Source organism: Somniosus microcephalus, chromosome 4 (assembly GCF_052327205.1).
Source record: "Somniosus microcephalus isolate GS21.2 chromosome 4, FLI_Smic_1.0, whole genome shotgun sequence".
Lineage (NCBI taxonomy): Eukaryota > Metazoa > Chordata > Chondrichthyes > Squaliformes > Somniosidae > Somniosus > Somniosus microcephalus.
In genome coordinates this window covers 80,090,238-80,117,126 of record NC_140990.1, presented here as the reverse complement: position 1 = coordinate 80,117,126, position 26,889 = coordinate 80,090,238, and the positions used below count along the sequence as shown (strand labels likewise).

The 26,889-nt window shown below is 47.8% G+C and overlaps 2 protein-coding genes across 2 annotated transcripts in view; one reads left to right on the top strand and one right to left on the bottom strand.

Annotated features, from left to right (window-relative positions):
* The window catches only part of LOC147119333 (uncharacterized), a 42,779-nt gene that overhangs the window by 3,169 nt on the left and 12,721 nt on the right, over nucleotides 1-26,889 (top strand). The window contains exon 3 of the mRNA XM_085984076.1: nucleotides 25,964-26,043. Within this exon, the coding sequence (XP_085840202.1) occupies nucleotides 25,964-26,043 (80 nt within the window). The remainder of the gene's footprint in view (nucleotides 1-25,963; nucleotides 26,044-26,889) is intronic.
* On the bottom strand, nucleotides 5,049-26,214 carry LOC147119334 (uncharacterized). Its single transcript, XM_085984971.1, has 2 exons — nucleotides 26,056-26,214; nucleotides 5,049-7,293 (listed from the first exon to the last, which is right to left on the bottom strand). Exon 2 carries the CDS (start codon nucleotides 7,191-7,193, stop codon nucleotides 6,102-6,104), a length of 1,092 nt encoding a protein of 363 aa, XP_085841097.1. The 5' UTR covers nucleotides 7,194-7,293; nucleotides 26,056-26,214; the 3' UTR covers nucleotides 5,049-6,101.

Genomic DNA, 26,889 nt, shown 5'->3' with positions numbered 1-26,889 from the left:
TATTGGCGGTTTTAGCAGGCCTAAAAATGGATAAATCCCCAGGCCCGGACGAAATGTATCCCAGGCTGCTGTGTGAGGCAAAGGAAGTGATTGCGGGGGCTCTAACACATATATTCAGAACCTCTCTGGCCACAGGGGATGTGCCAGAGGACTGGAGAACCGCTAATGTAGTACCATTATTCAAGAAGGGGAGTAGGGAAAAACTGGGGAACTACAGGCCAGTGAGCCTAACATCAGTGGTGGGAAAATTATTGGAAAAAATTCTGAGGGACAAAATTAGTCTCCACTTGGAGAGGCAAGGATTAATCAGGGATAGTCAACATGGCTTTCTCAAGGGAAGATCATGTCTGACTAATTTGACTGAATTTTTTGAGGGGGTGACTAGGTGTGTGGATGAGGGTAATGCAGTGGATGTGGTATACATGGATTTCAGTAAGGCCTTCGATAAAGTCCCGCACAGGAGACTGGTCAAGAAGGTAAGAGCCCATGGAATCCAGGGTGCCTTGGCACATTGGATACAAAACTGGCTTAGTGGCAGAAGGCAGAGGGTGATGGTCGAAGGTTGTTTTTGTGACTGGAAGCCTGTGGCCAGTGGGGTACCACAGGGATCGGTGCTGGGTCCCTTGCTGTTTGTGGTCTACATTAATGACTTGGATATGAATGTAAAAGGTATGATCAGTAAGTTCGCGGATGATACAAAAATTGGTAGGGTGGTAAATAGCGAGGAGGGTAGTCTCAGTCTGCAGGACGATATAGATGGATTGGTCAGATGGGCGGAACAGTGGCAAAGGGGATTTAACCCGGAAAAGTGCGAGGTGATGCACTTTGGGGGGACTAACAAGGCAAGGGAATACACAATGAATGGTAAGACCCTAGGCAAGACGGAGGGTCAGAGGGATCTGGGTGTGCAAGTACACAGATCCCTGAAGGCGGCGGAACAGGTGGATAAGGTGGTAAAAAAGGCATATAGGATACTTGCCTTCATTAGCCGAGGCATAGAATATAAGAGCAAGGAGGTTATGATGGAGCTGTATAAAACACTGGTTAGGCCACAGCTGGAATACTGTGTGCAGTTCTGGTCGCCACACTACAGGAAGGATGTGATAGCTTTGGAGAGGGTGCAGAGGAGATTCACCAGGATGTTACCAGGGCTGGAGCACTTCAGCTATGAAGAGAGACTGGGCAGATTGGGTTTGTTTTCCTTGGAGCAGAGGAGGCTGAGGGGGGACATGATTGAGGTGTACAAAATTATGAGGGGCATAGATAGGATGGATACTAAGGAGCTTTTTCCCTTCGTAGAAGGGTCAATAACTAGGGGGCATAGATTCAAGGTAAAGGGCGGGAGGTTTAGAGGGGATTTGAGAAAGAACTTTTTCACCCAGAGGGTGGTTGGAGTCTGGAACTCACTGCCTGAAAGGGTTGTGGAGGCTGGAACCCTCACAACATTCAAGAAGCATTTGGATGAGCACTTGAAATGCCATAGCATACAAGGCTACGGACCAAATGCTGGAATATGGGATTAGATTAGACAGGGCTTGATGGCCGGCGCGGACACGATGGGCCGAAGGGCCTCTATCCGTGCTGTATAACTCTATGACTCTATGACTCTATTTACTCAGACGGGCGGAAGGTGGGAAGTGGTGTTCCGCGGGGATCGGTGCTGGGACCACTGTTGTTCACCATTTACAAGAATGATTGGGACTCGGGAATCAGAAGTACAATTTCAAAATTTGCAGATGACACTAAATTGGGGGGTGTAGTTAATACTGAGGAAGACTGCGATAACATCCTTGCAGAATTATTCAGTTGTGTTCAGTAAATAGCAGCATCTTTTAATTTGCTTTGACTGATCACATCACTATATAGTTATGTGAAAAACAGAAATCATTAACAGCTCCCAATTTCAGAATTGTCAGATTCAAACTCAACTTCATCCAAGTACAATCTAACATTTCAAAAATTGTAATGATGTAGACGAGATATTAGGACTGTTGTCTAACACAATCCAAACACAGTGACACACAGACAGATGGGCAGGTGTCGCTTCACAGCGAAGCCATTCAAGCCTCACTAAAAAGTGGCAGACTGGCAATCCATTGTTCACTAATGGAGTTGTGATCTTTGTAAATTAAGAAAGGAAATGCATAGGAATGTGTCAAAGAGTTGATTAACAGAGTGGGGCATCATCTCCCTTTGATTTCTATTTCTGACACCAGGCAACAGAAAAAGGTCATTACAACACGACATAAACAGACTCTTCAGGTGTGAGACCAGACTTCAGAACAACACGTCTGCCAGCTCTGGCCACAAACCTCAGTACAGTCAACCTTTCAGCAGCTGCAGCCCTGATTAAATAACTAGTAGTTTAACATGTCTAGTAGAGCTTTTGTATCAAAATAGAAGAAATGTATTTGTGACACACACACAATTAATAATTAAATCACAATGTGATCGTGAGGATCGATTATCGTCTCTTTAACCTTCCATGCCCACCGGTCGGGGAAGGTATCAAGTGAACCGGTGGACACCGCCTGCTCCCTCTCCAGGGCCATCCGGGCAGGGACAAGACCACGGGAGAGAGGCAGGCAGCCAGAGTGACCCCCCCATGGGCCCCGCCCATCCTGGACCTACAAATTGCTGTTTTCGCCAGGCCCAAGAGCAGTTCCAGGAGAAGATCCTCCGACTTACCCACCCCCCTCCGCACCGGGCGGGCAAAGATCAGGAGCGTGGGGCTAAAGTGTAACCAAGAGTTGAGGAGCAGCCCCTTCAGGTAACTATACAGGGGCTGCAACCTCTCACACTGAATATACACACGGCCCATGGACTGCTGCAGGCTGCAAAAACCACATCTGACCTTGGAGTCCGGAAAGGAGTTTAAAAACTGTTGCACACGACAGCTCCTCATAACAGTCTCCACCCCAGATCCCCAATGGTGCAGGGAAGGACCCCCGCGTAGAGAGCCCTCCACTGGGGAACCTCGCCTCCGCTGGACAGCAAGATGACCCGCCAGTCTGATTGAGATTGGGCAATAAACTAAATTAATCAATAAATGATACAGAAACCCGAGTCCCCGGGTCCTCAGCCCTGGTGTGAAGTACGCTGGCCACCAATTTTCCGTTACTAACTCACACCTCAGGCCCCGTCCAGTCTGGTTTAATTACTAAATGTTTTCTAACTCGGGTTCAGGCCTGTCATTGTGAGGGAAACAAGGCCTCAGTTATTGGTGTGTCCCACCCGAGCAGCTGTTAATGGCTTTAATAAACTGGCAGCAAGGTTGTTTTTTTTAAAGGTGGAAAGTGGTGAAAAACGCCACTAGTGATGCCTCAAAACTCACGGACAGAGAAACCCACTTCATCAGTGCCCCTGCCACAGGACTCAATATCCACCCCCTCCACCACTGCTGCACTGTGTCTGCAGTATGTACGGTCTACAAGATGACCACGGTCAGGCCGTGTGGAGTCAAAGGTCAGGCAGCAGAATGGATGGAAAGATCACAACAAACTTCCCTTAACTCCAACCCTCTGATTTCTGTTTTGTAGCCAGCTTTCCATCCACTCTGCTGCCTGGCCCTTCACTCCACACGGCCTGACCTGGGTCATCTTGTTGATCTTACAAACTGTTATGGATAGCAAGCTGGTTACAAAACAGGAAACAGAGAGTAGGGGTTGGGAGTAGCTACTCAGACTGGCAAAAGGTGGGAAGTGGTGTTCCACAGGGATCGATGCTGGGACCACTGTTATTCACCATTTACAGAAACGATTTAGACTCGGGAATCAGAGGTACAATTCCAAAATTTGTCAATGACACCAAATTGGGAGGTAGAGTTAATACTGAGGCAGACTGTGACAAAATCATGGGTTAAACTCCCTTCCTAACAGCACTGTGGGAGCAACTTCACCACACGGACTGCAGCGGTTCAAGAAGGCGGCTCACCACCACCTTCTCAAGGGCAACTAGGGATGGGCAATAAATGCCGGCCTTACCACTGACGCCTGCATCCCATGAACGAATATTTAAAAAACGCAAGACTTCCAGAATGGGAGGGCAATTAGCAAATGAATTTTAAGAAAGGTGGTGCATTTTGGTAGGAATAATAAAGAGGCCACAAACTACTTAGAAAATAAGAGTCTAAATGGGGTAGAGAAGCAAAGGGATCTCGGGGTCCAGATACACAAATCACTAAAAGTAGCGATGCAGGTTAATGAGGCCATAACAGGAGCAAACAATGGACTGGGGATCATTTCTAGTGGGATAGAATTAAAAAGCAGAAAAGTTATGTTAAACTTGTATAGAACCTTTGTTAGACCACACTTGGCGTACAGTGCACAGTTCTGGTCACCATATTATAAAAAGGATATACAGGCACTGGAGAAGGTGGAAAAAGGCTTTGCAAGGATGATCCCAGAACTGAGAGGATATATTTATCAGGAAAGGCTGAACAGGCTGGGGCTCTTTTCTCTAGAATAAAGAGAAGGCCGATGGGTGACCTGATCGAGGTCTTTAAGATGATGAAAAGGTTATATCGGGTGGACCTGGAGAAAATGTTTCCACTTGTGGGGGAGTCTAAAACTACAGGTCATAAATATAACACAGTCTCTAATAAATCCAATGGGGAATTCAGGAGAAACTTCTTTACCCAAAGAGAGGTAAGAATGTGGAACGTGCTACCACAAGGAGTAGTTGAGGTGAATAGCACAGATACATTCATGGGGAAGGTAGATAAGCACATGAGGGAGAAAGGAATAGAAGGATATGCTAATAGGGTTAGATGAAGAGTGGTGGGAGGAGACTCGTGTGGAGCAGAAACACCAGCATTGACCAGTTGGGCCGAATGGCCTGTTCCTGTGCTGTAGACTCTGTAATTCTATGTAACTCTGTGTAACTCTGGCTTCTGACTCCTGACGTAGCTGGAAAAGCTTTTACTATTATTACCACAATTGTGCACCATCTTCCAAAAGATCTCTTAGCCTCTCTAATGGCTGCTTTCGACTCCCTCAATTGTGGGTGATATTTGTCCCTATTCTCCTATAAACTGAACTCACCTTGATCTGAACTGGGTTCAATGTAAGACAGTTCGGGGAGTCAGGAGTCATTCACCCGAAGACCTACGCTGGCCGATAAAACCCCAGACGGTTCCTCAGTAAGGTTTCCTCTGGTTCCTCGCCATGCATTTGTCAGGATACTGAAGCCCAGCTTCCTTACACTTCACTCCCGGAGGCCCCACTCCCTGAGCCTACAACTTTCAGCAGGGTCAGTGTTGGAGTTCCACAGCGGGAGTGATGCCAGAGTAACTGTCGGGATCGCACCCCCATGGATGTTCCGGATCGTGTATTTTTAGTTATCCTGGTGACTAACACACACAAATCAATAAAACAGGGAATTCCTGGAAACACGCTGCAGGTCCTTCTTTATCTGGAGATCAAATGTCTGTTTTATAATTGTACCAGCAGTTAACAGGCTCCTGTGAACTCCTCCATCTGCTTTTTAATGCAGACTTTAACCAATTTATTTTAACCTGCCTTAAAATGGTAGATTCAGGACTGTCCCACAAACATGTTAAACCTTCGTAGAATAATTACCACAGTCATTTTTAAACCAGCTGTTTCACTTTCAGTCAGGAACAGATCGCAGTTTGACACCAATCTCTGATTTGACAGCACGTTTCCAGCATTCACCGTTGTTCTTCCTGACTCTAAACACAGTTGTAAAGGAGCCTTCTGTTCCGTGCCTCGGAGCTCTGAACCATGGCAGAGAGCGGCTGGGACACGTTTCTCACACGCCTCAAGATTAACCCACACGGAGCCTTTGCTGTCAGTGAAGAGAGACGAGAAAGACCAAAGTGCCGTTTGTCCCTCTCAGTGTGGCCCTGAAGGACTGTGTCCAGGCTGAAGTTCTGTTCCCGCCGTACGATCCTCCCCCAGATTGTCCTTTCTGAGCTCCAGCCAGATGATGCTAAACACTCAGGTGGGAAAGAGAAAAATCTACAACATGTTTAAAACAAAGCTGATCTATTTAACATCTAGCCAGAATATTAAACTCCAGCCCAGTTATAGGGGTTATTATCAGCAGAAACAAACCCCAACTGTCAGAATGAACATGGTTCAGTCCTGGATGTGATTAACAGCAGCAATAACAGCAGAATTCAACCCCTGCAGTGAATTGTGAACTCGCTGGTGTCTCAGCAGGTGGGATGAACGAGTGAATCTCTTCCCACACACGGAGCAGGTGAACGGCCTTTCCCCGGTGTGAATGCGCTGGTGTGTCAGCAGGTTGGATGAACGACTGAATCCCTTCCCACAGTCAGAGCAGGTGAACGGCCTCTCCCCAGTGTGAACTCGCTGGTGTGTCAGGAGGTCGGATGACTGAGTGAATCCCTTCCCACACACGGAGCAGGTGAATGGCCTCTCCCCAGTGTGAACTCGCTGGTGTGTCAGTAGGTGGGAAGACTGAGTGAATCCCTTCCCACACAACAAGCAGGTGAACGGCCTCTCCCCAGTGTGAACTTGCTGATGTGTCAGGAGGTTGGATGACTGAATGAATCCCTTCCCACACACAGAGCAGGTGAATGGCCTCTCCCCAGTGTGAACTCGCTGGTGTGTCAGTAGGTGGGAAGACTGAATGAATCCCTTCCCACACAACAAGCAGGTGAACTTCCTCTCCCCAGTGTGAACTTGCTGGTGTCTCAGCAAGTACGATGAACAAGTGAATCCCTTCCCACACACAGAGCAGGTGAATAGAATCTCCCCAGTGTGTGTGCGTTGGTGTGTCAGCAGAGTGCATGACTGAGTGAATCCCTGTCCACACACGGAGCAGGTGAACGGCCTCTCCCCAGTGTGAACTCGCTGGTGTCTCAGCAGATCCTTTTTGCTTTTAAAGCTCTTCTCACAGTCAGAACATGTGAAGGGTCGCATATCAGTGTGAACATGCTGGTGTGTCTGCAGGTTGGATGAACAAGTGAACCTCTTCTCACACACAGGGCAGGTGAACGGCTTCTCCCCAGTGTGAACTCGCTGGTGTCTCAGTAGGTGAGATGAATTAGTGAATCCCTTCCCACACTCAGAGCAGGTGAACGGCTTCTCCCCGGTGTGAATGCGCTTGTGTCTCGATAGGCCGGAGTATCGGCTGAAGCCTCGTCCACACACAGAACACACGTACGGTTTCTCCCCGCTGTGAACGGTGCTTTTTGCTTCCATGTGCAAAGGCCAATGATATTCAGGTCCTGATGAAGCAAGTTACTCTTGACGTGATGTTTAGTTTGAGCTTCCTGTCTGCAAATCCTCCCCTTCTAATACCCTGTAAAATGAATTCAAAACAGGAAAAAGGAAGCGTGAGAGAGAACCCACAAAAAAGGAAAGGCAGTTTGTGAAATTGTGCTCAATGAATCTGGTCATTTGTGGGGCCAGCACCAGAAACAAGTGACCATGAAAGCTGTCGGATTATCATAAAAATCCAACTGGTTCACGAATAAGAACATAAGAAATAGGAGCAGGAGTCGGCCACTTGGCCCCTCGAGCCTGCTCCGCCATTTAATGAGATCATGGCTGATCTGATCTTGGGCTCAGCTCCACTTCCCTGCCCGCTCCCCATAACCCTTCACTCCCTTATTGTTCAAAAATCTGTCTCTCTCCAACTTAAATATATTCAATGACCCAGCCTCCACAGCTCTCTGGGGCAGAGAACTCCACAGATTTACGACCCTCAGAGAAGAAATTCCTCCTCATCTCAGTTCTAAATGGGCGACCCTTTATTCTGAAACTATGCCCCCGAGTTCTAGATTCCCCCAAGAGGATAAACATCCTCTTTGCATCGACCATGTCGAGCACCTCAGTATCTTATATGTTTCAATAAGATCACCTCTCATTCTTCTCAACTCCAATGAGTATCGGCCCAACCTGCTCAACCTTTCTTCATAAGTCAACCCCTTCATCTCTGGAATTAACCTGGTGAACCTTCTCTGAACTGCCTCCAATGCAAGTATATCCCTCCTTAAATAAGGAGACCAAAACTGTACGCAGTACTCCAGGTGTGGTCTCACCAATACTCTGTACAGTTGTAGCAGGACTTCCCTGCTTTTATACTCCAACCCCCTTCCAATAAAGGCCAACATTCCATTTTCCTTCCTTTCCTTCCTGTACTTGCATGCTAACTTTTTGTGTTTCGTGCACAAGGACCCCCAGGTCCCTCTGTAATGCAGCATTTTGTAATCTCTCTCCATTTAAATAATAATTTGCTTTTTTATTTTTCCTACCAAAGTGGATAACCTCACACTTTCCCACATTATACTCCATCTGCCAAATGTTTGCCCACTCACTTAGCCTGTCTCTATCCCTTTGCAGATACTTTGTGCCCTCTTCACAACTTGCTTTCCCACCTATCTTTGTATCATCAACAAATTTGGCTACATTACACTCAGTCCCTTCATCCAAGTCACTAATATTGATTGTAAATAGTTGAGGCCCCAGCACTGATCCCTGTGGTGCCCCACTAGTTACCGTTTGCCAACCGGAAAATGACCCATTTATCCCGTCTCTCTCTTTTCTGTTAGTTAGCCAATTCTCTATCCATGCTAATATATTACCCCCAACCACGTGAGCTCTTGTGCAGTAACCTTTTATGTGGCACCTTATCGAATGCCTTCTGGAAATCCAAATGTCCTTCAGGGAAGGGAACCTGCCTACACAAGACTCTGGCCTCTATGGGAGGAAAGAGAGAGAGAGAGGTGGGGGAGAAGGAGAGGGGCTTTATACATCTGCAACTTTGACAGAACCTCCCAAGCCCACGACCTCCACCACCTAGAAGGACAAGGGAAACCGGTGCATGGGAGCACCATCACCTCCAAGTTTACCAGCAAGTCACACACCATCCTGACTTGGACATATATCGCCGTTCCTTCACCAATCCTGGTTGGGAATCATGTAACTCCTTACCTAACAGCATTGTGGGAGTACTTTCACCACACGGACTGCAGCGGTTGAAGAAGGCGGCCCGTCATCACCTTCTCAACGGGAAACTGGGGATTGGCAATATATGATGGGTAGTGGCGTTCCACAAGGATCAGTGCTGAGACCACTGCTGTTCACAATTTACATTAACGATTTAGAATTTGGAATCAAAAACTCAATTTCTAAATGTGCGCATGATACCAAATTGGGGGACTAGTCAATACTGAGGAGGACTGCAACAAATTACAGAGGACATTAATAAACTTGCAGAATGAGCATATAATTGGCAAATGAAGTTCAACACAGATCAATGTGAGATATTACATTTTGGTAGGAAGAATGGGGAGGTCACTTATCACTTGGAGGGTGCGAGTCTAGGTGGGGTAGAGGAACAAAGGGATCTCGGAGTACAAATACACAAATCACTAAAAGTTGCAACACAGGTTTGCAAGGCCATAAAAAAAGCAAACCAATCACCAAGGTTTATTTCTAGAGGGATAGAATTGAAAAGCAGGTAAGTTATGCTAAACCTGTATCGAACCTTGGCTAGACCACACTTAGAATACTGCGTACAGTTCTGGTCACCATATTATAAAAAGGATATAGAGGCACTGGAGAAGGTGCAGAGAAGATTTACAAGGATGATACCAGAAATACGAGGGTATACATATCAGGAAAGGATGAACAGGCTGGGTCCCTTCTCTTGTAAAAAGGCTGAGGGGTGACCTAATAGAGGTCTTTAAAATCATGAAAGGTTTTGATAGAGTGGATACAGAGAGAATGTTTCCACTTGTGGGGAAGAGCAAAACTAGAGGCCATCAATATAAGATAGTCACCAAGAAATCCAATAGGGAATTCAGGAGAAACTTCTTTACCCAGAGAGTGGTGAGAATGTGGAACTCGCTGCCACAGGGAGTGGTTGAAGCGAATAGTATCGATGCATTTAAGGGGAGGCTAGACAAGCAGATGAGGGAGAAGGGAATAGAGGGTTATGCTGATAGATTTAGATGAGGAAAGACGGGAGGAGGCTCGAGTGGAGCATAAACACCGGCATGGACTGGTTGGGCCGAATGGCCTGTTTCTGTGCTGTATATCCTACGTATGTACGTAATATATCTTGGCCTTGCTAGTGACGCCCACATCCCAAAAATGAGTTAAACTAAATCTGTAGATGCAAAATGGATCAAAAGTCTCTACAGAAATACTTGTTCCAAAAACAATATTATTTTACATTGTAGGGACAACCTAATCTCCCCCAGAATCCACCTCCCCTGACAGTCTCACATTGGAAATTGTTGGGTCCTCCTGGGCTCAGAAGTACTAAGGGTTAAACCCAGCAGATTCAAACACTCCCAGGGCAGGTACAGCATGTGTTAGGTACAGAGTAAATCTCCCTCTACACTGTGCCATCATACACTCCCAGGGCAGGTACAGCACAGGTTAGATACAGAGTAAAACTCCCTCTACACTGTCCCATCAAACACTCCCAGAGCAGGTACAGCACAGGTTAGATACAGAGTAAAGCTCCCTCTACACTGTCCCATCAAACACTCCCAGGGCAGGTATAGCACGGGTTAGATACAGAGTAAAGCTCCCTCTACACTGTCCCATCAAACACTCCCAGGGCAGTTGCAGCACGGGTTAGATACAGAGTAAAGCTCCCTCTACACTGTCCCATCAAACACTCCCAGGGCAGGTATAGCACGGGTTAGATACAGAGTAAAGCTCCCTCTACACTGTCCCATCAAACACTCCCAGGGCAGTTGCAGCACGGGTTAGATACAGAGTAAAGCTCCCCTACACTGTCCCATCAAACACTCCCAGGGCAGGTACAGCACGGGTTAGATACAGATTAAAGCTCCCTCTACACTGTCCCATCAAACACTCCCAGGGCAGGAACAGCACAGGTTAGATACAGAGTAAAGCTCCCTCTACACTGTCCCATCAAACACTCCCAGGGCAGGTACAGCACGGGTTAGATACAGAGTAAAGCTCCCTCTACACTGTCCCATCAAACACTCCCAGGGCAGGTACAGCACAGGTTAGATACAGAGTAAAGCTCCCCTACACTGTCCCATCAAACACTCCCAGGGCAGGTACAGCACGGGTTAGATACAGATTAAAGCTCCCTCTACACTGTCCCATCAAACACTCCCAGGGCAGGAACAGCACAGGTTAGATACAGAGTAAAGCTCCCTCTACACTGTCCCATCAAACACTCCCAGGGCAGGTACAGCACGGGTTAGATACAGAGTAAAGCTCCCTCTACACTGTCCCATCAAACACTCCCAGGGCAGATACAGCACGGGTTAGATACAGAGTAAAGCTCCCTCTACACTGTCCCATCAAACACTCCCAGGGCAGGTACAGCACGGGTTAGATACAGAGTAAAGCTCCCTCTACACTGTCCCATCAAACACTCCCAGGGCAGATACAGCACGGGTTAGATACAGAGTAAAACTCCCTCTACACTGTCCCATCAAACACTCCCAGGGCAGATATAACACGGGTTACATACAGAGTAAAGCTCCCTCTACACTGTCCCATCAAACACTCCCAGGGCAGGTACAGCACGGGTTAGATACAGAGTAAGGCTCCCTCGACACTGTCCCAGCAAACACTCCCAGGGCAGGTATAGCACGGGTTAGATACAGAGTAAAGCTCCCTCTACACTGTCCCATCAAACACTCCCAGGGCAGGTACAGCACGGGTTAGATACAGAGTAAAGCTCCCTCTACACTGTCCCATCAAACACTCCCAGGGCAGATACAGCACGGGTTAGATACAGAGTAAAGCTCCCTCTACACTGTCCCATCAAACACTCCCAGGGCAGGTACAGCACGGGTTAGATACAGAGTAAAGCTCCCTCTACACTGTCCCATCAAACACTCCCAGGGCAGATACAGCACGGGTTAGATACAGAGTAAAGCTCCCTCTACACTGTCCCATCAAACACTCCCAGGGCAGGTACAGCACGGGTTAGATACAGAGTAAGTAAATGGGCAGAGATTTGGCAGATGGAATACAATACTGGAAAGTTTGAGGTTATGCACTTTGGCAGGAAAAATCGTAGAGCAAATTATTATCTTAATGGCAAGAAACTGGAAAGTACTGAAGTACAAAGGGATCTGGGGGTCCTGGTGCACGAAACTCAAAAGGTTAGTATGCAGGTGCAGCAAGTGATTAAGAAGGCCAATGGAATGTTGGCTTTCATTGCTAGGGGGATAGAATATAAAAATAGGGAGGTATTGCTTCAGTTGTACAAGGTATTGGTGAGACCGCACCTGGAATACTGCATACAGTTTTGGTGTCCATACTTAAAAAAAGACATACTTGCTCTCGAGTCAGTACAAAGAAGGTTCACTCGGTTAATCCCGGGGATGAGGGGATGGACATATGAGGAGAGGTTGAGTAGATTGGGACTCTACTCATTGGAGTTCAGAAGAATGAGAGGCGATCTTATTGAAACATATAAGATTGTGAAGGGGTTGGATCGGGTGGATGTGGGGAGGATGTTCCCGATGATGGGTGAAACTAGAACTAGGGGGCATAGTCTTAGAATAAGGGGCTGCTCGTTCAAAACTGAGATGAGGAGGAACTACTTCACTCAGAGGGTGGTAGGTCCATGGAATATGCTGCCCCAAAAAGCTGTAGAAGCTACATCATTACATAAATTTAAAACAGAAATAGACAGTTTCCTAGAAGTAAAGGGAATTAAGGGTTACGGGGAGCGGGCAGGAATTTGGACATGAGTCTAGGTTCGGATCGGTCATGGCCCTGTGGGTAGCGGAGCGGGCCCAGGGGCCGTGTAGCCTGATCCTGCTCCTATTTCATGTGTCTAATTCTGTTAGATTCAGGAGATAGTTCTGTGATAGTAGATTGGCGGTTAGGATCAGATCAGCCATGATCTTATTGAATGGCGGAGCAGGCTCGAGGGGCCGATTGGCCTACTCCTGCTCCTATTTCTTATGTTCTTATGTTCTTATGTAGAGTAAAGCTCCCTCTACACTGTCCCATCAAACACTCCCAGGGCAGGAACAGCATGGGTTAGATACAGAGCAAAGCTCCCTCTACACTGCCCCATCAAACATTCCCAGGGCAGGTACAGCATGGGTTAGATACAGAGTAAAGCTCCCTCTACACTGTCCCATCAAACACTCCCAGGGCAGTTCCAGCACAGGTTGGACACAGAGTAAAGCTCCCTCTACACTGTCCCATCAAACACTCCCAGGGCAGGTACAGCTCGGGTTAGATACAGAGTAAAGCTCCCTCTACACCGCCCCATCAAACACTCCCAGGGCAGGTACAGCATGGGTTAGATACAGAGTAAAGCTCCCTCTACACTGTCCCATCAAACACTCCCAGAGCAGTTCCAGCACAGGTTGGATACAGAGTAAAGCTCCCTCTACACTGTCCCATCAAACACTCCCCGGGCAGGTACAGCACGGGTTAGATACAGAGTAAAGCTGCCTCTGCACTGTCCCATCAAACACTCCCAGGGCAGATATAACACGGGTTACATACAGAGTAAAGCTCCCTCTACACTGTCCCATCAAACACTCCCAGGGCAGATATAACACGGGTTACATACAGAGTAAAGCTCCCTCTACACTGTCCCATCAAACACTCCCAGGGCAGGAACAGCACAGGTTAGATACAGAGTAAAGCTCCCTCTACACTGCCCCATCAAACATTCCCAGGGCAGGTACAGCACGGGTTAGATACAGAGTTAAGCTCCCTCTACACTGTCCCATCAAACACTCCCAGGGCAGGTACAGCACGGGTTAGATACAGAGTAAAGCTCCCTCTACACTGTCCCATCAAACACTCCCAGGGCAGGAACAGCACAGGTTAGATACAGAGTAAAGCTCCCTCTACACTGCCCCATCAAACATTCCCAGGGCAGGTACAGCACGGGTTAGATACAGAGTTAAGCTCCCTCTACACTGTCCCATCAAACACTCCCAGGGCAGGTACAGCACGGGTTAGATACAGAGTAAAGCTCCCTCTACACTGTCCCATCAAACACTCCCAGGGCAGGAACAGCATGGGTTAGATACAGAGTAAAGCCCCCTCTGCACTGCCCCATCAAACATTCCCAGGGCAGGTACAGCACGGGTTAGATACAGAGTAAAGCTTCCTCTACACTGTCCCATCAAACACTCCCAGGGCAGGTACAGCACGGGTTAGATACAGAGTAAAGCTCCCTCTACACTGTCCCATCAAACACTCCCAGAGCAGGTACAGCACAGGTTAGATACCGAGTAAAGCTCCCTCTACACTGTCCCATCAAACACACCCAGGGCAGATATAACACGGGTTACATACAGAGTAAAGCTCCCTCTACACTGTCCCATCAAACACTCCCAGGGCAGATATAGCACGGGTTACATACAGAGTAAAGCTTCCTCTACACTGTCCCATCAAACACTCCCAGGGCAGGTACAGCACGGGTTACTTACAGAGTAAAGCTCCCTCTACACTGTCCCATCAAACACTCCCAGGGCAGGTACAGCTCGGGTTAGATACAGAGTAAATCTCCCTCTACACTGTCCCATCAAACACTCCCGGGGCAGGTACAGCACGGGTTAGATACAGAGTAAAGCTCCCTCTACACTGTCTCATCAAACACTCCCAGGGCAAGTACAGCACGGGTTAGACACAGAGTAAAGCTCCCTCGACACTGTCCCATCAAACACTCCCAGGGCAGGTACAGTCCGGGTTAGATACAGAGTAAAGCTCCCTCTACACTGTCCAATCAAAGACTCCCAGGACAGATACAACACGGGTTAGAGACAGAGTAAACACTCCCAGGGCAGGTACAGCACGGGTTAGATACAGAGTAAAGCTCCTTCTACACTGTCCCATCAAACACTCCCAGAGCAGGTACAGCACAGGTTAGATACAGAGTAAAGCTCCCTCTACACTGTCCCATCAAACACTCCCAGGGCAGATATAACACGGGTTACATACAGAGTAAAGCTTCCTCTACACTGTCCCATCAAACACTCCCAGGGCAGGTACAGCTCGGGTTAGATACAGAGTAAAGCTCCCTCTACACTGTCCCATCAAACACTCCCCGGGCAGGTACAGCACGGGTTAGATACAGAGTAAAGCTCCCTCTACACTGTCCCATCAAACACTCCCAGGGCAAATATAACACGGGTTACATACAGAGTAAAGCTCCCTCTACACTGTCCCATCAAACACTCCCAGGGCAGGTACAGCACGGGTTAGATACAGAGAAAAGCTCCCTCTGCACTGTCCCATCAAACACTCCCAGGGCAGGTACAGCACGGGTTAGATACAGAGTAAAACTGCCCCTACACTGTCCCATCAAACAATCCAGTGCAGTGTTGAGGCGCAGACTAAAGTTCCCTCTGCACTGCTCTACCAACATGCCTGAGCCCTAAACTCAGACAAGCGCCCTCTGCTGCCTGACACTGGTCTCAGCAGCGGGTGAACCAGGCGACGAAGGTCCTGCCCCTCAGACACACCGATTGGTTGGAGGACCCACTGCCACCTCAGTCCTCCAAGATCTGCCCACTCTCCCTCTTTGTCGGAGCTCACGTCAGTCCTCGCCCTGGAGTTGAGGACGTGCCCAGTCCGGCTCCCTGCAGCAGACGCCGGGCTGTGGCCGCTCAATCATAGAAACATAGAAGATAGGAGCAGGAGTAGGCCATTTGGCCCCTCGAGCCTGCTCCGCCATTCAATGAGATCATGGCTGCTCATCCAAATTCAGTACCCTGTCCCTGCCTTCTCCCCATACCACTTGATCCCTTTAGCCTTAAGAAATATATCCAACTCCTTCTTGAATATATTTAATGAACTGGCCTCTACTGCCTTCTGTGCTAGAGAATTCCACAGGTTCACCACTTTCTGGGTGAAGAAGTTCCTCCTCATCCCTGTCCTAAATGGCTTACCCCTTATCCTTAGACTGTGACCCCTGGTTCTGGACTCCCCGACCATCGGGAACATCCTTCCTGCATCTAGTCTGTCCAGTCCTGTTAGAATTTTATAAGTTTCAATGAGATCCCCTCTCAATCTTCTAAACTCCAGTGAGTATAAGCCCAATCGTCCCAATCTCTCCTCATACGTCATTCCTGCCATCCCAGGTATCAGTCTGGTAAATCTTCGCTGCATTCTCTCCATGGAAAGAACCTTCCTCAGATAATGCGACCAAAACTGCACACAATACTCAAGGTACAGTCTCACCAAGGCCCTGTACAACTGCAGCATGACATCCTTGTTCCTACACTCGAACCCTCTCGCTACGAAGGCCAACATACCATTTGCCTTTTAAGCGCCTGCTGCACCTGCATGCTTACCTTCAACGACTGGTGCACAAGGACACCGAGGTCTTATTGCACTTCCCCTTCTCCCAATCTATTGCTGTTCAGATAATAATCTGCCTTCCTGTTTTTGCCACCAAAGTGGATAACCTCGCATTTATCCACATTATACTGCATCTGCCATGCATCTGCCCAATCACCCAACCTGTCCAAATCATACTGGAGTTTCTCGGCATCCTCCTCACAGCACACACGCCCACCCAGCTTTGTGTCGTCTGCAAACTTGGAGATATTACATCTAGTTCCCTCGTCTAGGTCATTAATATATATTGTGAATAGCTGGGCTCCTAGGACCTATCCCTGCGGTACCCCATTAGTCACTGCCTGCCACTCGGAAAAAGACCCGTTTATTCCAACTCTTTGCTTCCTGTCTGCCAACCAGTTCTCTATCCAAGTCTGTACCTTGCCCCCAATCCCAAGTGCCTTAACTTTACATGCTAATCTCTTATGCGGGACCTTATCGAAAGCCTTCTGAAAGTCCAAATACACCACATCCACTGGTTCCCCCTTATCTATTCTACCAGTTACATCCTCAAAAAATTCCAGTAGATTAGTCAAGCACGATTTACCTTTTGTAAATCCATGTTGACTTTGTCCGATCTTGTCACTGTTTTCCAAGTGCTCTGCTATTTCATCTTTTTTAATGGACACTAGCATTTTCCCCACTACCAATGTCAGGCTTCCTGGTCTATAATTCCCCGTTTTCTCTCTACCACCTTTTTTGAATAGTGGGGTAACATTAGCTACGCTCCAATCCATGGGTACTGTTCCAGATTCTATCGAATGTTGGAAGATGATCAGCAATGCATCCACTATTTCTAGGGCCACTTCCTTAAGTACCCTAGGATGTAGATTATCAGGCCCTGGGGATTTATTGGCCTTCAATCCCATCAATTTTCCTAACACCATTTCCCTACAAATACTGATTTCTTTCAGTTCCTCCCTCTCATTAGGCCCTATGTTCCCGACATCTCTGGGAGGTTATTTGTGTCCTCCTTTGTGAAGACAGAACCAAAGCATGTATTTAATTGGTCTGCTTTTTCTTTGTTCCTCATTATAAATTCCCCTGATTCTGACTGCAAGGGACCTACGCTTGACTTGACCAATCTTTTTCTCTTCACATATCTATAGAAGCTTCTACAGTCAGTTTTTATGTTCCCTGAAAGCTTACTCTCATACTCTATTTTCCCCCTCTTAATTAATCCGTTTGTCCTCCTTTGCTGAATCCTAAACTGCTCCCAATCCATAGGTTTACTGCTTTTTCTGGCCAATTTATATGCCCTCTCCTTGGATCTTATGCTTTCCCTAATTTCCCTTGTTAGCCACGGTTGAGTCACCTTTTTTGTTTTATTTTTATGCCAGAGATGAACAAATTCTGCAGTTCATCCATGCAATCTTTAAATGTTTGCCATTGCCTATCCACCGTCAAACCTTTGAGTAACATTCCCCAATCAATCCTACCCAACTCGCGCCTCATACCATCGTAGTTTCCTTTATTTAAATTCAGGACCCTAGTCTCCGAGTCAACTACTTGACTCTCCATCTTAATGAAGAATTCTATCATATTATGATCGCTCCACCCCAAGGGGCCTCGCGCAACAAGATTGCTAATTATTCCTTTCTCATTACATAATACCCAGTCTAAGATGGCCTGATCCCTCGTTGGTTCCTCGACATATTGGTCCAGGAAATCATCCCGTATACACTCCAGGAATTCCTCCTCCACAGTATTGTTACTAATTTGGTTAGCCCAATCTATATGTAGATTAAAGTCACCAATGATAACTGCTGTGCCCTATTGCACACGTCTTTAATTTCCCGTTTAATGCCATCCCCAACCTCCGCCTTACTGCTTGGGAGTCTGTATACAACTCCCACTAACGTTTTCTGTCCCATGGTATTTCCCAGCTCTACCCATGCAGATTCCACATCATCAGAGCTAATATCCTTCCTTACAACTGTGTTAATCCCTTCTTTAACCAGCAATGCTACCCCACCTACTTTTCCTTTTTGCCTGTCTTTTCTGAATATTGAATACCCCTGGATGTTGAGTTCCCAGCCTTGGTCACCCTGGAGCCATGTTTCCGTAATCCCAATCATATCATATCCATTTACCTTGATTTACGCAGCTAATTCATCCACCTTATTATGAATGCTCCTCACATTAAGACACAAAGTCTTCAGGCTTGTTTTTTTAACACTCTTAGACCTTTTTGAATTATTATTTACTGTGGCCATGTTTGATTTAAACCCTTGATTTCTCTGACTGCCACCTTTGCTTTTCTCCTTCCTGTCTTTTGCTTCTATCCTTGTTTCCCTTTCCTCTGTCTCCCTGCTCAGTTTTCCCAACCCCCTGCCATTTTAGTTTAAACCCTCCCCAACAGCACTAGCAAACAGTCCCCCTAGTACATTGGTCCCGGTCCTGCCCAGGTGCAAACCGTCCAGTTTGTACTGGACCCACCTCCCCCAGAACTGGTTCCAATGTCTCAGGAATTTGAATCCCTCCCCCTTGCACCATTCCTCCAGCCACGTATTCATCTGAAATATCCTTCTATTTCTACTCTGACTAGCACATGGCACTGGTAGCAATCCTGAGATTACTACCTTTGAGGTCCTATTTTTTAATTTACCTCCTAACTCCCTATATTCAGCTTTTGGGACCTCATCCCGGTTTTTACCTATATCGTTGGTACCTATATGCACCACCACAACTGGTTGTTCACCCTCCCCTTCCAAAATGCTCTGCAGCCTCTCCGAGACATCCTTGACCCTTGCACCAGGGAGGCAACATACCATCCTGGAGTCTCGTTTGCAGCCACAGAAACGCCTATCTATTCCCCTTACAATAGAATCCCCTATTACTATCGCTCTCCCACTCTTTTTCCTCCCGTCCTGTGCAGCAGAACCACCCATGGTGCCAGGAAGTTGGCTGCTGCTGTCTTCCCCCGATAAGCCAGCCTCCCCAACAACATCCAAAGCGGTATATCTGTTTGAGAGGGGGATGGCCACAGGGGACCCCTGCACTACCTGCCTGTGCCTACTACTCTGCCTGGCGGTCACCCATTCCCTTCCTGCCTGTGCAGCCTTTACCTGCGGTGTGACCAACTCATTAAACGTGCTATCCACGACGTCCTCAGCATCAACCAACCGGTGCAGCAGCTGGGGTCTGAAAATCAGCTTCACTGCCCCTGGGCTGGGAAAGGGGAACATGCAACAACATTCTCCCTCTTACCCCTTTCTAAACTCGTTTTACAGGGTTATAGAAGTGGAGCATTTACAGACAGGAAGCTCAGACCAAACATTACGTCAAGATCAAACAAAGTCGCTCGATTCATCAGCACCTGAATATCATCGATCTTTGCACATGGAAGGAGAAAGCAGTGATCGCAGCGCGGACAACCCACACATGAATTCCGTGTGTGGACGTGGATTCAGCCGATCGCCTGACCTGGCGACACTGGGTCAAGGTGGGGACGGCGGGAATGGATTCAGTTCCCCATCTGCGTCGGAAGTTCATTGGCACAGTCACACCGGGGACAGTCTGTTCACCTGCTCCATGTGTGGGAAGGGATTTGTTTATCCATCCCACCTGCTGAGACACCAGCTTGTTCACACTGGGGAGAGGCCGTTTAACTGTCCTGAGTGCGGGAAGAGCTTTAAAAGCTCCGGGGCTCTGAAGGAACACCAGCGAGCTCACATTGGGGAGAGACCGTTTACATGCTCTGACTGTGGTAAGAGTTTTAAAAGCCTTGGGGAGCTGAAGGCACGCCAGCTTGTTCACACTGATGAGAGACCGTTTACGTGTTCTGACTGTGGGAAGAGCTTTAAAAGCTATCGGGATCTGACAATGCACCAGCGTGCTCACACTGGAGAGAGGCTGTTCACCTGCACCGTGTGTGGGAAGGGATTCACTGATTCATCCACCCTGCTGACACACAAGCTTGCTCACACTGATGAGAGATCATTTAAATATTCTCAAAGTGGGAAGAGCTTTAAAAGCTCTGAGGAGCTGAAGGGACACCAGCGAGCTCACACTGGAGAGAGGCCATTCACCTGCTCCGTGTGTGGAAAAGGATTTGCTCGGTCAACCAACCTGCTGAGACACCAGCACCTCTACACTGGGGAGATGCCGTTCACCTGCACCAAATGTGGGGAGGTATTCACTGAGTCATCCACCCTCCTGTCACACCAGCTTGTTCACACTGACGGAAGACCCTTTAAATGTTCTGACTGTGGGAAGAGCTTTAAATGCACCCGGGAGCTGAAGCGACACCGACACCTACACACTGGGGAGAGGCTGTTCACCTGCTCCGTGTGCGGGAAGGGATTCGCTCGGTCCTGCAATCTGTTGGCACACGAGCGAGTTCACACTTGGGAGAGGCCGTTCACCTGCTCCGTGTGTGAGAAGGGATTCACTCATTAATCCAACCTGCTGACACATCAGCGAGTTCACACTGGAGAGAAACCCTTTAAATGTTCAGACTGTGGGAAGAGCTTTAAAAGCTCCTGGGAGCGGAAGGGACACCAGCAAGTTCACACTGGGGAGTGGGAAGGGATTCACCGAGTCATCCACCCTCGGGTCACACCAGCTTGTTCACACTGACGAGAATCCGTGAAATGTTCTGACTGTTGGAACAGCTTTAAAAGCTCTAAGAGCCTTAAGAGACACAGCGTCTTCACACTGATCATTGAATCTAACAGCACAGAAGGAGGTGATTCAGCCCATCGTGTCTGTGCCGGCTCTTTCAAAGAGCTGTCCAATTTAGTCCCAAACCCCAGCTTTATCCCCAGAACTCTGCAACCTAGTCCTCTTCAAGTACATGTCCAATTGCCGTTAGAAAGTTCCTGTGGAACCTGATTCCAGCATCCTTTCAGATGGTGCGTTCCAGATCTTAACAACCCTCTGTGTGAAAACAATTCTCCTCATTCCCCTCTAGTTCTTTTAGCAACTATTTTAAATCTGTGGTTACCGACCCACTTGCCAGAGTGAACAGTTCCTCCCTACTTGCTCGATCAAAACCCCTCATCATTTTGAACACCTCTATTAGGTCTCCTCTTAGCCTTCTCTGCTCTAAGGGGAACAATCCCAGCTTCTCCAATCTCTCCACATAACTGAAGTCCCTCATCTATTGTACCATCCTGGTCAACCTCCTCTGTACCCTCTCCAAGGCCTTGAGATCCTTCCTAAAGTGTGGTGCCCAGAGCTGTACACAAGACTCCAGCCGAGGCCTAACCAGTGATTTGTAAAGGTTTAGTGTAACTTCCTTGTTTTTCTATTCAATGGCCCTATTTACAAAGCCAAGTATCCCATACGCTTTCTGAACCGCCTCACCAACTTGCCGTGGCACTTTCAAAGATTTGTGAATATGGACCCCCAGGTCCCTCTGCTCTTGCACCCCCTCAAAATAGTCCCATTTAGATTATACGGCCTCTCCCTGTTGTTTCTCCCAAACTGCATCACTTCACACTATCCTCATTTAAATTCATCTGCCTTGTGTCTGCTCATTTCACAGTCTGTCTCTGTCCTTCTGAAGTCTGCTACTACTATGCTCACTATTTACTACGTTGCCAAGTTTTGTATCATCCATAAACTTTGAATTTGTACACCTATACCCAAGTCCAGGTCAGTTATATATAACAAGAAAAGCAATGGTCCTAATCCTGGCCCCTGGGGGAACCCACTGCATACTTCCCTCCAGTCAGAAAAACATCCCTCAGCACTGCTCACTGCCTCCTCTCCCTTAGCCAATTAGATACCCAAATTATCATCAGCCCTTTAATTCCCTGTGCTTCTATTTTCCAAGTAAGTCTCTTATGTGGTACTTTATAAAATGCCTTTAGAAAGTCCATATATACAACATCTGCTGCACTACCTTCACCAACCCTCTGTTACTTCATCAAAGAACTCAATCAGGTTAGTCAGACACGATTTACCTTTAACAAATCCATACTGGCTGCCCCTTATTAACCCATGCTTCTCCAAGTGAGAATTAATTTTGTCCTTGACAATGGTCTCTAGTCGTTCACCCACACTGACATTAGACTGATTGCCCTACAGTTACCAGGTTTAACCCTCTCCCCTTTTTTAAACAGGGTGTAACATCTGTAGTCCTCTGGCACCACTCCCATATATCTGAGGGAGATTGAAAGATTGTGGTCAGAGCTTCTGCTATCTCCACCCTAGCTTCCCTCAGCAACCTAGGATGCATCCCATCTGGACCGGGTGACTTGTTAACTTTGAGTGATGACAACCTATTGAGCACCTCCTTTCTATCCATTTTTATCCAATTTCTCTACTCCCCCCTCCTCTACTGCGACATTAACTTCATCCTCTTCTTTTGTGGAGACAGATGCTAAGTACTCATTCAGTACCTCAGCCACGCCCTCTGCCTCCGTATGATGAGCTCCTATTTGGTCCCTAATCGGCCCCACCATTCCTTTAACTATCCTTTTACTTTTCATATGTTTATAGATTTTTGGGTTCTCTTTTATGTTACCCGCTAATCTTTTCTCATATTGTCTCTTTGCCCTTCTTATATCCTGTTTCAATTTCCCCCGCACTCTCTGTATTCTGCCTGGTTTTTGACTGTATTCTGTACCTGACATTTGTTGTAAACCTCCTTTTTCTGTTTTATTCTAACCTCGATATCCTTTGTCATCCAGGGAGCTCCAGCTTTGGATGTCCCATCTTTCCTCCTTATGGGAATATGCTTGGTTTGTACCCGAACTATCTCAGCCTTGAAGGCCTGCCATTGGTCATTCACTGTTATCCTGGACAATCTTTGTTTCCAGTCCACCTGTGCTCAATCCCTTCTCAAATCACTGAAATTGGCTCTCTTCCAGCTGGGTATTTTCACTGTTGATTTTTCTTTGTCCCTTTCCATAACTACTTTAAACCTAATGATGTTGTGATCACTGTTAACCAGATCCCTCCTGCCCCAGAACCGATGAGAGACCCTTTAAATGTTCTGACTGTGTAAAGAGGTTTCAGAGTTCATCCCACCTGCTGAGTCACCAGCGAGTTCACACAGATCTTCAAAGACAGGAAGAGGTTTTAGAAAGGCTGGCGGCACTAAAGGTTCGCAGCCATCTCAGAGTAGTGTCCCTTTAATTACAATCTCACAGAACAAGGAGAATCACTGGCCCTTTAACTACCACAAATCCGTGTGTGGAGGAGAGGGGGAGATACAGTCTGTCCCAGTAACTGTTGCAGAACAGAATTAACGACCCTGTACCATAAGGGCTTGACCCTCCCCCACTCCCTGCTTTTCCTCAAGTATCTCATCCTTAAAATTCTCATCCTTGTTTTCAAATCCCTCCATGGCCTCGCCCCTCCCTATCCCTGTAATTTCTTCCAGCCCCTACAACATAAGAACATAAGAAATAGGAGCAGGAGTAGGCCAATCGGCCCCTCGAGCCTGCTCCGCCATTCAATAAGATCATGGCTGATCTGATCCTAACCGCCAATCTACTATCACAGAACCATCTCCTGAATCTAACAGAATTAGACACACGAAATAGGAGCAGGATCAGGCTACACGGCCCCTGGGCCCACTCCGCTACCCACAGGGCCATGTCCGATCCGAACCTAGACTCATGTCCAAATTCCTGCCCGCTCCCCATAACCCTTAATTCCCTTTACTTCTAGGAAACTGTCTATTTCTGTTTTAAATTTATGTAATGATGTAGCTTCTACAGCTTTTTGGGGCAGCATATTCCATGGACCTACCACCCTCTGAGAGAAGTAGTTCCTCCTCATCTCAGTTTTGAAAGAGCAGCCCCTTATTCTAAGACTATGCCCCCTAATTCTAGTTTCACCCATCATCGGGAATATCCTCCCCGCATCCACCCGATCCAACCCCTTCACAATCTTATATGTTTCAATAAGATCGCCTCTCATTCTTCTGAACTCCAATGAGTAGAGTCCCAATCTACTCAACCTCTCCTCATATGTCCATCCCCTCATCCCCGGGATTAACCGAGTGAACCTTCTTTGTACTGACTCGAGAGCAAGTATGTCTTTTCTTAAGTATGGACACCAAAACTGTATGCAGTATTCCAGGTGCGGTCTCACCAATACCTTGTACAACTGAAGCAATACCTCCCTATTTTTATATTCTATCCCCCTAGCAATGAAAGCCAACATTCCATTGGCCTTCTTAATCACTTGCTGCACCTGCATACTAACCTTTTGAGTTTCGTGCACCAGGACCCCCAGATCCCTTTGTACTTCAGTACTTTCCAGTTTCTTGCCATTAAGATAATAACTTGCTCTACGATTTTTCCTGCCAAAGTGCATAACCTCACACTTTCCAGTACTGTATTCCATCTGCCAAATCTCTGCCCACTTACTTAGCCTGTCTATGTCCCCTTGCAGGTTTTTTATGTCCTCCTCACTCACTACTTTCCCTCCCATCTTAGTATCATCTGCAAACTTTGATATGTTACACTCGGTCCACTCCTCCAAATCGTTAATATAGGTTGTAAAGAGTTGGGGACCCAGCACTGACCCCTGCAGAACACCACTAGTTACTGATTGCCAGTCTGAGAATGAACCATTTATCCCAACTCTCTGCCTTCTGTTAGATAGCCAATCCTCTATCCATGCCAGAATATTACCCCCAATCCCGTGATTTTTTATCTTAAGCAATAATCTTTTGTGTGGCACCTTGTCAAATGCCTTTTGGAAGTCTAAATACACTACGTCCACTGGTTCCCCTTTATCCACCCTATATGTTACTTCCTCAAAGAACTCCAGCAAATTTGTCAATAAAACCATGCTGACTTTGTCCTATTAAATTATGATTATCCAAATGTCCTGTTACTGTCTCCTTAATAATGGACTCCAAAATTTTACATACCACAGATGTTAGGCTAACCGGTCTATAGTTTCCAGCCTTCTGTCTACTGCCCTTTTCAAATAAGGGTGTTTGTTACATTAGCAGTTTCCGAGATATCTGCGCTCCTCTAATTCCGGCCTCTTGAGCATCCCCGATTTTAATCGCTCCAGCATTGGCGGCCGTGCCTTCAGTTGCCTTGGCCCTAAGCTCTGGAATTCCTTCCCTAAACCTCTCCATCTCTCTACCTCTCTCTCCTTCTTTAAGATGCTCCTTAAAACCTACCTCTTTCACCAAGCTTTTGGTCATCTGCCCGAATATCTCATGTGGCTCGGTGTCAAATTTTTGTTTTATTATGATCCTGTGTAGAGCCTTGGGACGTTTTACTACATTAAAGGCGCTTTATAAATACACAAGTGGTTGTTGTTGTTTCCTGAAACTAATAATAAATTCCCCAGAGGGAAAAATACTTGTACTTTTACTCCCAAATATTAGAAATTTGTTCCACAGAAGCATGGGGATTATCTGCTCTTATTCATGAATTTAAAACCTGAGCCAGTGTGTTGTGAAACAAAGAGCCTTGTGTCCAATAAGGGGAATAAAGGCCCACAGCCTCCCCTGGCCCCGGGCCTTGAACAAGACACTGGAGAAACTCGCTGCCCTGCGGATCAGACAATCAGCCGGCGCTAGTCCCGCCCCTCGGGCTCCCCGATTGGTTCGAGGACCCGCCGCCGACTCGCTCCACCAGCCCGCCCCGCCCGCTCCCTATTGGTCGGAAGCTCCGGTCAATCAGGCAGCGGGCCCGGGTCACATGTCCATGAGGCGATGACGTCACGTGTCGCTGAGGAAGTCTGACCCACTCCGCGAGGCTGAATCCGCTCGGTTCGCTTCCCGGGACCCTCGGACTCCCAGGTTTGTGTTTACCGTTATTTATTTCGCCGTCCCTCTCCGCCCGTCAGTCCAGCTGAGAAACCTCACTTTCCGCCGGTAATTCCGACTCTTCAACCTTTAACGACCGTTACGCAGAGCGTCCCCCCGAGCATGCGCACTAGCAGTTGGTCCTGGGACTCCGCCCCCTGAGCATGCGCATTACCAGCTGGTCCTGGGACTCTGCCCCTGAGCATGCGCACTAGCAGCTGGTCCTGGGCCTCTACCCCTGAGCATGCGCACTAGCAGCTTGTCCTGGGACTCCCCCGAGCATGCGCACTAGCAGCTGGTCCTGGGACTCTGCTACCCCTGAGCATGCGCACTAGCAGCTGGTACTGGGACTCTGCTTCCCCTGAGCATGCCCACTAGCAGCTGGTCCTGGGACTCTGCTTCCCCTGAGCATGCGCACTAGCAGCTGGTCCTGGGACTCTGCTTCCCCTGAGCATGCCCACTCGCAGCTGGTCCTGGGACTCTGCTTCCCCTGAGCATGCCCACTCGCAGCTGGTCCTGGGACTCTGCTTCCCCTGAGCATGCCCACTAGCAGCTGGTCCTGGGACTCTGCTTCCCCTGAGCATGCCCACTAGCAGCTGGTCCTGGGACTCTGCTTCCCCTGAGCATGCCCACTAGCAGCTGGTCCTGGGACTCTGCTTCCCCTGAGCATGCGCACTAGCAGCTGGTCCTGGGATTCTGCTGCCCCTGAGCATGCCCAGTAGCAGCTGGTTCTGGGACTCTGCTGCCCCTGAGCATGCCCACTAGCAGCTGGTGCTAGGACTCTGCCCCTGAGCATGCCCACCAGCAGCTGGTCCTAGGACACTGGGCCCCTGAGCATGC